The sequence below is a fragment of the Poecilia formosa genome, unplaced genomic scaffold (genome assembly GCF_000485575.1).
Source record: "Poecilia formosa unplaced genomic scaffold, Poecilia_formosa-5.1.2 Scaffold204, whole genome shotgun sequence".
Lineage (NCBI taxonomy): Eukaryota > Metazoa > Chordata > Actinopteri > Cyprinodontiformes > Poeciliidae > Poecilia > Poecilia formosa.
In genome coordinates, this window is record NW_006800143.1 from 242,023 (window position 1) to 257,537 (window position 15,515).

At 39.2% G+C, this 15,515-nt stretch overlaps 2 protein-coding genes across 2 annotated transcripts in view; one reads left to right on the forward strand and one right to left on the reverse strand.

Annotated features, from left to right (window-relative positions):
- Nucleotides 1-661, forward strand: part of LOC103148377 (transmembrane protein 132C-like) — a 77,468-nt gene extending 76,807 nt beyond the window's left edge. The window contains exon 8 of the mRNA XM_016679199.1: nt 23-661. Coding sequence (XP_016534685.1) covers nt 23-125 — 103 coding nt within the window. The 3' untranslated portion in view covers nt 126-661. The remainder of the gene's footprint in view (nt 1-22) is intronic.
- Nucleotides 662-9,629: 8,968 nt separating this feature from the next.
- The window catches only part of slc15a4 (solute carrier family 15 member 4), a 35,793-nt gene continuing 29,907 nt past the window's right edge, over nt 9,630-15,515 (reverse strand). Inside the window, exon 9 of the mRNA XM_007567105.2 lies at nt 9,630-11,110. Coding sequence (XP_007567167.1) covers nt 10,959-11,110 — 152 coding nt within the window. The 3' untranslated portion in view covers nt 9,630-10,958. The remainder of the gene's footprint in view (nt 11,111-15,515) is intronic.

Here is a 15,515-nt window from a genome sequence, read left to right on the forward strand (position 1 = left end):
AACTCACCCTTTTGCCTTTCAGAGGAGAGTGGGTCTCAACAGATCCGTGTCTGGGGAAAGAGGAGGAGGAGGAGGACGTTTGGACACAGAATCACCTCAAACTGCCAAAGGATCTTCAGATTTAAGAGGACGGCCGTGAATCCACTCATTAAAAAAACAAAACAAAACATACACACACATACACACACAAACAAGGCAATCAGGTGGATCCTTTTCCTTTTAGTTCATTAGATGATGATCTTTTTATTGTTGTTTTGTTAATACAGGGATTAGAATCCAGGAACCCAGGACGGATGCTGACATTCAAGTGGCTATTAAACGATTTTTAAACGAACTCTCTACAACAGCTGGATAGACGTTCGGAACGTGTGTGCACATCAAATCATTTTGGAGGTTTTGTATCGCTTTGGATACTCATTTCATAAAACACACAACCCCCCCCCGTTCGATGGAAGAGTTCTGGATGAAAACGGGCCAAGATGACCTTCTGCATGTTGTTGGTACCAAGAAAAAAAAAAGGCACAAATTTCCAATTCTTTCTTATCCTTCTTTAGCAAGGCAGAAAACCTGTTATGTACAAACCGAACATTCTCCAAATCATTGTATTGTTGCTCTGTATATTGTATTTTCATAACAATTAAGGAATACACAATAATGTCCAGACTGTGAATCCGCTCTTTTCTCTCTTTTTTTTGTCCATTCATAAGCCCAGCTGAGATTTATTATTAATCTGATGTTTCTATAATCAAAAACAATGAGCACAACTCTTCTCACAACTTGCCATTCGAAGAAATAAGTTTCCGAATTCATCTAATTTATAACACACATGAACCGTCTGCAGCCATGACAGCCAAGCGTGTGGAGAAGCTTTTAGCATAGGAGGCTTGACAATGTGATAATGTGATATTTCACACGTAGCCCACACAGATTTTTAGTTTCTGAACTTGCCAGGACTGGAAAATGCCAGCAACAGGGATGTTTTCTTCTTCTTCTTTGATAATGAGGTCATGTGTAGAGTACTTGTGAGCAAATAGCATGCTATTTGCAACAGGCAGGCAGACTGGAGAAAGTAGGAAAAGTTCTTATCTGACAGTCAAGAGCGAGCAGATTAATCTAAAATGACCCAAACTCTTTGCAATCAGTTTGAGAAACGACCAATGTTTTGTTTCTGAAAATTATGACAAAAGCAACTTTCAGCGGCTGTGACGAGATGATGTATTACATTAAGTACAAGAAGAAGTAACATTTTAACTAGCAAGTTTTTCTAAGACTACAAACTATCTTTTAAAAGTTTCATGATAAATTGAATATAATTCAGTTTGAGTGTAATTTTTTTTCAATATTTTTTGTCTAAGATTGGTAAAACACTGAAGAATGCTTTATTTATGTGTGTTAGCAAACAAATCACAGTTTTTATAAATCTCAGTATTTGAAACAAAATCTTTACAGTCTTGAATTCTCCAGGTTCAAATTTGGCCACTCTTAAATATTTTAGATCTTGAACCAGATTTGTAGAACTGAGATGGTGTTCAGGTTTGGAAAGCTAAGGAAGTTCTGAACGGCAACATTAGCTTTGTAGCATTGCGATCTCTGAGTTTGTTTAATGACTAACCCTCCGATGAGTGAGTTAACTGAGAACTTCTCCCTGAAAAAACAGTTAAAGAAAAAAAAGAAAAAAAAACCTAAATAAATGGATCTAGCTGTTAACATTTCTGTTCCGCTTTATTGTGCATACAAAACTCAAACAATAATTTCAAGGTGTGGTAATGTTTTCCTTTGATCATTCTGCTAATTGCACAAATAGCAATGATCATTTAAAAACCTCCTAAACAAAGCCGTTCAACTGATAAATTGTGTGTTTTTCAGGAAATGTTATTATCTTCCCAGTAGGGTATGGGGCTTGTTTATTTTCCATTAGGCAGGAAGGAAATTCATTTAATGTGCTGCTGCACATTGGGCTTTATTGTTAATCCACAAAACGTACAATATTACTTTAAAGAAGAGAGGCTGAAATACATGAGTGTACTTCTTGGATGCAATTTATATTAGCTAAGGCTAACCTTATTTGATTTATTTCTTAGTCTTAGTCTGTGTGGAAATTCTAAATGGTCAAATAGAGGAATATTCATAACATGAGAGAAAATGAGAACAAGAAAACGTTAAATATTGTATGTGGATATTAGGACCTTTGGTCTGCAGCCTCCAAGATCTCATTGATTGAACAGCTGTGGATTGTGGCAAATCTGAAAAACCCCGTTTCAGTGAAAATAGGAACTTAAAACTGCTTCACTCTCAATTCTGGGTTTTTTTCCCCTGCCGTTAAACATCCTGTCATGATGTTATTGCCACTGTGTCACATATGCAGAAGGATGCTACTTTACAGTCTGTGGAATTTCCCTGTAAATACAGGAGGTTCCTGCACCCCTACTGTGGGTTTCAGCCACAGAGGAAAGGAGGAAACAGCATCAGTGTTTTATTCAGTTTCTCGGCAGCAAACAGGGCTGCAGTTGATCTTTATATAATAACGTGCAATCTGAAGCTGGACATTTTCAATAATTTAAACTCTCTCTCCTCTAAGCCAGAAGGAATCAAACACGCGAGGCATTTTTCAGCTACCTCTGATCCGATCACGCTGAAGCTCAGGGTCATTTCACATGAGGCACTAGCAGTGTTTTAAAGTTAGATTTTAAATGAATCAACTATAAATTTCCCCCCATTTCTTCCTTGTTGTCCTTTTTTGTCAACGCTAAACACAACGCCAGAGTTACTCTTCCACAATAATCTACCATTTCAACTGCAGCCTGAATTATTCTCCATCCTTCAAAGTCATCAGAATCCTGCCTACCTGCACAATTTGGACGTGTGCGTGTTTCTCCTCACCGGGCAGCGCTGTGACATACTGATGTGCCAAGTTTCATCTGATATGCAAGCTCACAAGTAAAGCATTAAAAAAGTCTTAGTCTGCTTTCAGCCTCCCTTCCAATACCCAGGCGACCGAGCCATGCAGGTGAGTGTGTGCAGCAACCGGGCTTCTCCGGTCAGCACCGAGGAGCCAGACAATGTACCGACACACTCATCCCAGTCGTACCACGGAGGCATTGATCACGTTCAAAACAGTTTGGTAACCGTTGTTTTTGTCAAGCATAATGAGTGTGATGCATTATTAATTGACCCTTTGGGTTCCTCTCCAAGCCACTACATCCATTATCTTTAATATCACAGTTCTGTATGAGTCCAGGGGCCAAGAAATGCAAAGAAAGAACTGGTTTGGCGTTCATTTGAAAAGATAGAAAGTTGTTTAGAAAAATTTCCTAGACGTTATGTAGCACAAGTTACTGTTTCTCCTTAGACCTGAATGTCTTCTTTTCTGCTGTCCATGTGCAGTGTGCTGGGAGTTTGTGGGTATGGGAAGGATTTCAACAGTCAGCACCAGGGGCATGATTTATGGACCGTGTGACGGGGGGGGTTGCAATTTAAGCACCTCTGCAGGTCTTTCTGTGATCATATGACCATTTGTCAGGGATCTCCGATTCTTCAGTTAGGAACTGAGCAGTCCGACCCGCCGTCCCGCCTGGGCCCCGGTTTTAGATGTGCTCACACCTGCTAGGATGCTGCACAGGAGGCACATTGAATATTCACCACCTGTCCTGTGGCACGGAAACCCGGGGAATCTCGGCTTTGTCAGCCTCGAAGTCTCGGCTTCCTTTAAACGAAAAGAAAAGAACTCTCCCCAGGCTTTCATCTTAAATGGATTTTTAATTAAATTGATGATGTGAGACCAACAAACTTGTACTAATGGTTGACTCTGCTCCCTGTGGTCCTGAAGTGCCAAGCCTGGATTTGCAATTTCCAAATAATTATTCGCCACATGATTTATGTTGCCTCCTTGAATTCGTATTAAACGTAAGCCCGCACTGGTTTCGGAACAACTGAGCCCTCGCGCGCTCGTTTTCGGAGAGGAGCAAATGAGCAGAAGCCGACAAGGACGGCACGACACTCTGGGTCGACCAGTTTTACAGATTGTTCCACTGGGACCTAAACACAACATTGTTCATAAGAACACCCCTTTGCAAAGTCTGTGTGTCCCGGTACACAATCTCCCACTGGGACCGTATGCCAGACACACTTAATAAATATCTTCAGAGTACATTCTGACCCTCGCCTGAAGACATGCAGGTGCAGAGGATATTGAACTGATTTCCTTGATTAAAAAAAAAAAAACGTTAAATCACTTAAAAACATGCATGGTGATGCGTTCCAAGAGTTTTTTCCTGTTCGTTCGAGAATGGTGGCTTGCAGCTAATGAAAGGCAAAAAATTAAGTTGCTCAAAACCAATTAAAAAAAATTGAATACTGAAATGTTATGTAATGGGCTATAAAATATGTTTGGATGCATTAGTATGTTCTAAAATATAGTCAAAAAAAGAAATTAAAGTCACTAAAAAATTTCTATTTTACATTTCAAAATGTTTAAAAATAGAACAAATTAGTTTGACTGAATGTGATAGTAATTGGGAAACATCAGCGACTTTTTTTTTAAAGACTGAAAAGAGCTTATGCTTTATCTTGACAGAATCTAACATTTTCTTTTCATGCTTTGCTTTGTTTTCTTTTCTGCTGATCATCAAATGACCTCTGCTCAAAGGTCAAGATGAACTAAATCGCTCAAAACTCCAAAACTGTCCTGCTAAGCAGCAACAGTCAAGACCCTTAACAACATTGTCTGAACCCTAAATATGATGTTAGTCAGGCGTTCTGTTCAGAACAAGTCGGGCTCAATGCACACAGTGGGTAAAAAAAAAACCCAGCAGCTTTCTGAGAGGCTTTTTCTGTCATCGAGAGAACAGAAAGTCTGAGGCTTACCAAGCTGCACCTGGAAGCAAAAGCATTCCTCATTTTAGCTGTAAAAGATTTATCTTGATACCTGCAATGTTTTACTACAGTCATGCCACAATTCGTACCAATAAGAGCCTCCAACCTACTGCAAGGGCTTTTATGCGATATTCCCGAATTGTTGCCATAAAGCCAGATTGATGTATGCCGCTGAAGCGCTTTACGGTTGCTTATTTCACAGATGATCTGTCTGAGCGAACAATCTCAACTAGCTGCTGTGCTCAGTCCTGCAGAAAACAGGCAGTCAAGTGACGAGAACAAATTCTCCAGAACAGGAGCCCGTGAGCGAGGCTCTACATACGTTATCATCTCTGCAGCTTTAACCCTGTGCAAAGAGCGAAGCGTTGGAAACGCCCGTCTCTCTGTCAACAACAGCCCTGAGATCCTGAAAAAGGCCCATGGAAACGCAGGCGATTAGCCGATTTGCCTAATTGGCCATTTTCTTTAACATGACGTGTTCATTACTTTATCTTAATTAACATGGGATGACACTTTGTAATCCTCCATTTACTAGAGCAACATCTTGGAGGGCATCTGTGAGCTGCTCATTACACAGGTAAGACATTGTGATACAATAAAGCAGCTTAACTTTCTGTAGATTTGGCTTCTGTGTGGTCCTAAGAAAGGCTTTGGCAACACAGCTGGGCAAAGATATTAATTAGATAATACAGAAACATATGCACTCCTAAAACCATAAATCATTTGAGGGAACTGATACTTTTTACCATTTATTTAGTGATGTATCTGCTGTTTTTATACTTCTGCCAGATGTGATTTCCTGTTAAAGACGTTTCCAGACAATGTGCAGACGCTTTCAGCAGCAGTCTACAAAAACAGGTAACATCCTGTGTAAACCTAAGCTCTCTTAAAGAGTTACCATATGGACGAGCTCGTCAGACGAGCTAACTCCAACGGGGGCTTGCAGCCCTTCAATATTTATTCACTTCTAAGCAAAGGCATGTCGTCATAGTGATAATTCAACAGCACAGGCAGGTATGCATTCAGCCCCGGTGTTCAGAGTTTAACAGGGGGGCGGGCGGGCAACGGCTTATTCTGGGGGGGCAAAATTAATCTATGTAGCAATAATAATATTACTCAAGTAAAAGAAAAATATACAGTGGAGTAAAACTACTCTTATAAGTACCTTTCTTTTTTTTTTTTCAAAAAGAGTTACTCAAGTGAATGTAACAAGTACTACCCACTTTTGAACATAGACAACATCAGTAGCCTACAGGATGTTAGCATAGCAAGTTTAAGGTGCTGTATTACTAGCTAGTCATCTTTTAGCTAATATCACCTGCATCCAATAGCATTACTCAACTCATTTGGTTAGTTGCGGGGGGGGACTGTGCAAAGTTCTTTGATTTTTGCTGGTTTGCTGCCGTGACTCTAACCTGAGTAGCTCTGCACTGCCGCACAGGTGTAAACCCAATGCGAGCGTCTTAGCGCTCATGTTACGTTTGAAGGCGGCTCGGAAAAACAGGTTACGACGTGTTAACAACGAGTAAACAGTTTTAACTGCTGAAAAAAAGTAACAGAGGATATAGATATGGGAAGTGCGGAAGGAGTGGACAAGTTTTTGTGTCCTTGTGATCATTTCAGAGTTTATTCGAACAATAAACCTAACAAAGGTGTTTTATCGAAATATTCCGATTTAAAAGGTTGTGTTGTAATTTTTTTTTAAATCCACCTCATTAGACTATTATTAAAGATGTTCCATACATATACTGTTGCTGCGTTTTGACATATGGTCAGCTTGCCTCAGATCTTATGACAATCCCTTTCTGAGAGGGAAGAATGCTTGTTGCTACTGACCTCAGGTTTAATTCATGAACAGATCAACTTGGTGGTAAAAAGCGCTGTTTGGCGTGTTTCACAAGAGGCAGAAGGTTGTTATTCTAGAAAGCAGCACTTTCCTCCTCTCCAAGATGTAACATTTATTATTTAATCCAAGTAGACTTGATCTCATCCATGCAGGGAAACACATTTTACCAAACTGCAGAACAGCAGCGATGCTCTTTTGGGAGTGCAGTGGTTTCTTTCATGAAACCACAACATGCAGCCCCATTGTCCCCGTGTGCCTGTGTCATGAAGATTAAAGATTAACCAATGCAAGAAAGACCTTTTCCTGGCCATTTATTCTCATATTCCTTTGTTACCTCATTGACTTTACTGCTTATCTTTCAGTTCTCTGTTGGTTCAGCACTCTTGTAGAGGGCTGAGCTGCAGGGGGGGGAGATGAGTAGTTGGGGTTCTGCTTACTAGGGTTCCTTGTAGACAGGGAGCCTAAAAAGCCTGAAACAAAAAGTTTTTTTTTTTCTTACGTTGCATGTTTTAAATATCTAATGAGTTATTGTCATAATGGAACAATGGATGTTTTCTGAGGTCCCATCCCAACACCCACAGGGCCTGGATGGAGCAAAAAGGTGATGCCGTTCCCCAAGAAAGGGAAATCAAGGTACCAAAAAATGTGAAAGAAAAAGTAAGAAAGAAAAGGGACACAATTGTTGTTTTTTTTTTTTTGTTGTTGTTGTTGTTGTTTTTTTGTTTTGCTATATCCTATGAAAATGTTTCTCATCGGAAAGACTACTAGTTGGTTATATTTCTAAACTTCTGGATGCTCCAGGGAGCATTGTTGGAGTCAAAAGCGAAAAGAACATCAGATCACCCTCATAAGATTTCTGACAGAAATGTCAAAACAATAATCAAGAGTTTTTGAAGAACCAAGGAGCACTCAAAGAGCGACTCTAAAAGACCTTAAAAAATTTAGCTTTTCCCATGAAAACAACAAACAATATGCTAAACCACAATGGCCTACAGTCACATTCAATGTTTCCACTATTGCCAAGCAAGGCGATAATCCCAAACACACAGCCAAAGAAAGTAAAACTAGCAAATCATTTGTATTGAAAACAAAGTGTCTGTGAAAATAACTGAATATCGGAGAGCATTAAAAGGACTTTCAACTCAACTACAGTTTGGAAAAAAAAATGTCTTTGTATTGTGTGAATTGCTTGGGTTACTTGGATTACTACTGACATCTGGTGTGAATCTCATGTCAGTGGCCCTGTTACAAATATTTAAACTCAGAAAAGCACCAATGTGTTCAGCACCAGCTTTTCTCCACTCGACATTTAACCTTTCTGCTCCACTGCAAGATGGTAATATAGCAATATTGGCAAAGTCATCATGAGCTACATGGATAAATCAAACAGTCTAGCTAATCTTGACAACAAAAAACTTTTGAGATTTTTTAAAAACTAAAAAAGGTGATGTAATAAGGCAAGCTTTAACTTAAGAAAAAAAAATCTACATAATCTTCTTCGCAAAGCCTTGTCTGCAGGGCAGAATGAGGCAAACATATTTCTATGAGTTTTCTACTGCTTATTGGGATGCTAAACACGTCTTATGCTCAGAGTTTGTTAAAAACTAGCACTGGACTTTGATAGCTACTAAAGTAGTACTATCACCTGACTGAGCACATTGGTTTTGGCATTAATTAGTAGTAGCCAAGATGATGCACCTTTCAAGACACAAAAGGATATTCAGCTAAAATTACATATGCATCCAAAATGGAATTATTTCTTCAAATAAACACCAAATACGGTGGATTTTTCTCATAAGAATGCATGTTTTACACAAAAGAACTTAGACAAGGTGTCTTCTCCCAGGAGATTTGGGTTTTTCTTTTTTCTTATATTCTGGCCCATAAACTGCATATCCAATCCCCGGTGCTGTGCAATTCTGCCCGAGTAAGGATTCAGTGTGTCAGAAATTCTTCTCAACATGAGAGGCGAGCCACCGCACAAGAATTATGACCCGGAGATATTGTGTTGAGTTTTCAAACATCAAGCTGTCTGCTGAGCGGCGGTTGTGTGGCTCTCGGACCAAATTAAACAGGAAACGGCTGTCTCCGAGCCTGGTGGCTGGGAGGCTTCAACGTTAAAAAAATGATCCACAATGACGTTGATTTCAGCGTGTGCCTGATGAAACTAAGAAGTAATATGCTGACTTTAGCCAACAGGGAATACAAAACCCAGCATTACACCTCTGTGTTAACAACATTTTTCCTCACTGCCCGCTATAGGCTGTGCTTTTTTGTAATATAAATAATTAAGGCACTCTACAGTACTTTGAGCTTGCCTTAGGACATACAAACCACAGCCCTAATCATGAAAGCAGACTTTGAAGGCACATGCCATGATTAAAGAACAGTATCTCCATCCCTGTCTGCATTTAAAATGTGGGGCCTGAATGAGCTCTTTACTCCATTATTGATTCCCGATGCTGATAATGTTCTGTGCGAGCAGTGCTGTTTAATGTAGGAATAAACATCTTTAATATACAAATTGAAAAATAAAGTGGAATATAAATTTTTCAGTAATACCCAGTGGCTATAAAGCTTGCATTAAGGCAGCACAGGCTTGGCAGAGCAGAAACATAAATATATACATATATTAAAAAAGCACAGTGGTAAAAGAAAAATCCTTTTAGCAGCTCTGTCAGACTTTTATGTTCTGAAAGTTATATGAATTTAAGGAATAATATGATGAATAAAGATGTATTATTTATAGATGGGTGGATGGCAATATGGAGGAAGGCAGATTAATCAATAGATAGATACAACATTTAGACAATGGAATTGGAAATAATCTATAAAAATAAACATTTTTCCATAGTTTTCCCAAACCTGAAAAATGCATTTTTAGTAGGTAAAGGATGGACAAAACCATGCATCCATGGAATAGACTTTATTGAGCATAAATAGAAACACAAAACACTATTTCAGTCTTGAAGCATTTTCAAAGGGTAAAGTTAAAGTAAGTATAGTCAGTCTTAAAAATAATGAGATGAAAAAGGCACTGTGACAAAATGCAGTTAAACAAGACAGAGACGATTTAGATTCATATGGCAAATGAACACAAACGAAAATCCATCCAACAGCCATTTCGTACGATCAAGAAGAGGAAGTGAACCTCTTGCTTTATATGTGCTTTTTTATATTTGCTGCGTCTTTACTTACACTGACAGTAAACAGCTGAGAGCTCCCAAAGGCAGCGGTATATTTCCTGGAGTATTTCTTCAGTACTTCACATGATTTCTAAAGCCCTGAGTGTCCTCATAATAAAACTTGTTACGATAGCTCGTTCTCTACTTAATATGACGTTTCAAAACACACACACACGCACACACACATCCTTATACAACAGTCTCAAACTTAAAAGCATCACAGTCTTACAAATACAGCAAAAACAGAAAATTCCTTAAAAACAAATACAACGGGATCTGTGACTTACTAAGTAATGACATTATTTTAACGTGTGTGCTCCTGTGCGCTGGTTACTCTAACAGTTAATTTCTAATTAGAGAATAATTTTGTAACACATTGAGCTGTAATTAGACATTAACTGTGTTAATGGAAGATTTACAGTGGACTTAATAGTATGGCTTTCTTGTCATTTTATGTGTGCAGAGCATTCACAGGCGGTGGCACACAAATGTTTAAGATTTTCTGCTTTTAATATTAGATTGCGTAGCAGGATTCGTAAAAGAAAAAAAAATAATAAAAGACGGATTAAAAATACTAAGCAAAGAATCATAATGGAATCAAAAGCTTAATTAGTAAAAGTACTAAGCCACTGTAAAGACTGAGATTTAAGATATAAAATGTCTTTATAGGGATGAAGTAAAAATCAACACGTAAAAACAAGTCGGCTTTCTCGTTATATTAGAAAACATGAAAATATCATATTTTATGGCACCATTACTCAAGTTAAGTGCAAATGATCAGAAAAAAAAGAAAGAAAAGGCAACAGGAGTAAACACGCAGCAGAAGGGGAGTTCAGCAGAAATCAGGACTCCTGCTCTGAAAGCTCACTCAGTCAAGGTAAAACAACCACTGTACAAGAAACACCAAATCAAAAGAGCTACAATAAGCATAAATAAGTGTATAGTTGTAATATAATAACAACAACCCAGAGCGCTATAGGATCATAAGTAAATACTGATTGGACAGGACTTTTTGGCATTGTGACAGGTGAAGGCTGGTGTTATGGGTGCAAAGGTCAAGAGGAGGAGTATCTCTGGCGCTGACTTCCTGCTCTGCTCTTCTGCTTGTCATACTTGACAGAAACGATGAGGAAGACGAGCAAGGTGAGACCCTGGATCCCCGCCAGGAGAAAGAAGTAGTAGTGCAGGGAGCAGCCGTTGATGTTGCCTGCAGGAGACGACACGAGGGAAATTAGCTTGGAGGGACAATCGAATTGGCATTCTGGAGGCGCATAGTGACAAAAAGCAAAATCACGCACACATACAAACAAGAAAAAAACAAAAAACAAAACTAATTTGTACAACCAAAGTGTCAAGTGCTGTCGCACATTTAAAGAGATTCCAAAACAAAAAGGTAAAATGCCAACAGCTGACGCACGTGGCAAGCTGATATGTGTTAAGAGACAACAAAAAGAGCAGGCTTGATGTGAGAGCGTCAGGGAAAACACGATTCTGTCAGGAATCAAGATCCAACGGGAGCTGAAGGATGAGCGAGGGGAGCAGATGAGAGGGGCTTGTCTCGTCACTGTTAAACCTTCTGAAAATGAAGACAATTGACCCAGCACTTCAGCGCTGATACAGGAAGGCTCTATTGATGATGTGAGACGGAAGAATAAAAAAAAAAATAACACGAGCAACATGGATCCTCAGCTGTGATCTGAGTCACACAGTCTTTCATCCATTTTAAAGGCCTGTTTGTTTCCTCATGGGACCGGGATGAGATAAAACAAAAAAATATAGAAAGAGAATAAAACCGACTGTTCACCGAAACACTACTCGTACACAGGGAGGACGGCAAAAGCAGACTCTGCAGATAAGGAAAAATAGTTGATCTCACGGAGACGATACGTGCGGATAAAATGTAATAATAATATTAATGGCTCGGATTCCCAATTGACCTCTTCCTGTTGGCTTCGTAGCTTTCAGCCAGCAGCTGCTAAGTGTCCTAATGTTTCCTGAACTCGTCGCCCTGATTCAGCCTGCAATGCTCAGGAGAAATATTCCAAACAAACACTGGTTTTGACTCTGGGGGTTTTAGGCTGACAGCAATACAATTGTCTTCACTGGAGACAATTGGATTGGTCTAAGAGCGGCTTTTGTCCCCCTGACCATGCGAGGCAGACCAATTGACGTTGCAGCTGACGGGATGAGATGATGCTCTGTATTAAGGGCATCATCTTTATTGCAAATAGAGCCTTATGCAGAGGAAAGGAGATTAGACTTTTTACTGTGCAGCCTAAAATCACGTCTTTGTTTCTTCCTAAAGGTCATTTAAGGTGCGGTGCAGCCAACAGACACAAGAAAGCTGTTGCTCAAAAACGACATGATCGGGAATAAAGCCTCTCCTTCAGAAAGCTCCTATTAAAAAGAGGGTTTTCACAGTAAATAAAAAGCTGGAGACAGAAAAGTAGGTTTGACTTTGATTAGATATGAAGGCAGTTCTCAACACTCATTCTGTGTATTTGAGCCACCTGGAAGCCTAACGGTCACCAGCCTTACAGCTCAGGACTTTTTCAAAGACTGTTCATCAATAACAGAACAGATTGCACAGGAATTAGTTTTTTTTTCTTGCATTTTGTGTTTTTCTTACTAGTCCCGAAACTTTGGAGAGTTTAGTGTGTCATATTTAGTCATGTCTAGTGGCACAATTAGCATATTACAACCATCTGTACACTGTTCAAATAAAGAAAAATGATGCAGGATGCTAACAAGCCCAAGGACGATGACAGGGAGCGCTGTGAGCGCCTGGATTAATGGCAAACACAAAGAACTGAAACAGAGACGATTGAACCTATATGATGCAAAATGAAGGCAATTAAATATAAGTAAAGGAGGCAGATATTTGAAATGGTATCTCTTTAGTTAGTCTAATATGAGGCTTCTGAATTATCAGCATCTGTCCTGCTGTCTTCAGATGCTGAAATGAGTTTAACAAATTAAACAACAAAGATTTCCTGCTATATAAAGTTCTGTAACAACTTCTATCTCAAGAGTAAGCAAAGACTGGTTTGCCACACTGTATATACTATATTTAACCTGTATATGTGTCTGCGCCATGAGAGACAGACGTACATTAATGTGACATTAATTACATGTGTTATGTAATTAATATCAGCAATAATCTACGTTTCATTTGGCTGTGCTGGTTACAGATGTTTCATTTACTTTAATGTGTTACACTGGTTTCTTAATATCTTGAAGATACATCAAACAGACGTTACTTTGAAAGAAATCCTATTTGACCCCAATGATCCAAGAACTACTCATGCCATTTAGGATTAATTTGGAATTGATAAGTTTATTTGAATTGATTTTAATGCAGAAAAGTCTTTCTGAATACACATGGAAATCTACCTTTCTAGACTTGGGGTGCATCGACATCAGCACTGTTTTTCCCATGTTAATCTAATCTGTCTGTCTAGAAACACAACAGGAGGTGTGAACGCGCAAGTGAACTCTGATGTGAACCAAAAATGCAAACTCTGGTCCGCCTATAAACTATACAGGTCTCTGTTTGGTTGAAGGGAACTCTGGAGTGGCTCATATGTATACGTGGATGCGAGAGGACCCGAGACCGCTCCAAATGCAGGTAATAGCTACACTGCAAAGCATTCTGGGTTAAAAGAACCAAAACAGATGCAAGAATCTAACACCAGAGGGAGAAATGGGTCGTGTTTTCACAAAAACAAGATCCTGCAACCTGCTAAAATCTGACGATGCTCCATTCTTGTTCACATTTTGTGAAGAAAGAAGTCGCATTCATGTCTTCTTCCGAGGTTTTTATGTCGCTTCCCTGAGTAGTTCTTCATGCAGTGCCCCGACAGGTCAGGGGGTAAAAACAGGATTTTCCATTGGTTTGGATCATTTGACTGAGTGCCGTACGAAACCGAACCACACCAGCTGAAAATGTAGCAACTGTTGCAATTTTGGTCCTCAACTGAACCGGGTCTACCGGACGGCCAGGTGTGAAAACACCTGTAATGTCACAGCAATGACTAAATGTGTACATTTTAAACCAAACACTCCTAAATTACTGCATTAGACTCAGGCTTGTAAAGGCAGAATGTTCCTGTAAATGACTCAACAGGGCACATTTGACTCATCAAAGAGAAGGTTTTAGTCAATTTAACCAAGCGTCTGACTGCTTTGCATGATCTGTTACGATTGGTGAAGCAGATCACACACCATAATGTCACCACGCTTATCAAGCTTACAGATGTTCCTCCCTCCCCTCTCTCTGTTGTCTGCATGTTCTTGGAGATAATTAGAAATGGAGTGATTCTCTGTCAATGCTTTGTGCACTGGGGCATCTCTATAGTGTGAAAGCTTTGATCAAGGAACAGAGAGCTGGCTGATGACTCTGAAACCCTGCCAGAGCATAAATGAAATCACTGGCAAGTCAGACCAAAAAAAAAAACAAAAAAAAGAGGAGAAAAAACTGACATACACTCTGACCCCTGCTGCAGCTTTCACCTACTCTGCTGTCATCCTAATCCATCAAAGGTTTAAATCCACAGAAACAGATCAAAAAACCAAAGCAGCGCTTGAATAATTCATGGAGGATAAGACAATGCACATTTACTGAGAATGGTTGTTTTTCTCTAGTCAATTTTTCTTTGACAGATAGGAAAACAAATGCTGCTGCAGTTAGTTTACTGAAGCGCTGTGCTTTCAGAAAAAGTAAGCAATAACGACAGGATCAAGTATGCAGACTGATGAACAGGAGTTGTTTATAATCTTTTTATACCAAAGATGAACTCCTTTTGCTCTGCAGATAAATAAAGACGGCATGAATGAGTAAAATACTAAAAACAACATATTAAGTACCTTGAAAAAAAATTATACTTTACTTTTTGAAACTGATTACTGTTTAGGAACGTCTAATTAATAATCAATGACGTTCTGTTAATTCTTAAAAAAATAAATCTGACATAAAACCAATTGTTTTAGCCAAAGGCCACTACGCCAGATGAGAACCCAGGCTTATTTTGTTACCACACACAAAAGGTAGGATGCTAAGGATGGCTAAAACAAAATCTCCAAAAGCTCAGTGTTGGAGAATTTCAGCATCTTCTGCTCACAATGTCTCCATAACAACCAGTCATCACCATCTGCGAGCCAATCCCGCCATCACAAACGTGAACATGTAGCGTTTGCTAAACATTATTGAGACAATTTGCTTTGGTCAGACAATATTAAGCTTTTCTACAACAAACAGTCCAGCTGGGTTTGCTCATAGACAAAAGGCAAGAGAAGTTATCTATGGTGCAGGATCTGTGATGCTGCGGGCCTGTGTCTCTTCCTTTGGAACCCTGTTAGAGTGCATGGAAACAGTTTTGTTTCGTGTAAGAACTTGTGTGAAATATTAGCAAATGTGGTACACTTTTAACATTTATCTGCTAAACTAATTTGCAATATTTTAATGAAATCAGAAGAATTGTTCTTAAGAAACTGCTTTAGATTTCATCAAAAATGATGAAAGTAGTTAGAATTCAGTTTCATCCTCACATATCAACGCCTCATAAAGAGAAGGTTGTTTGTCCTAAGGAAGTTTTACATTAAGCTGCCACTGA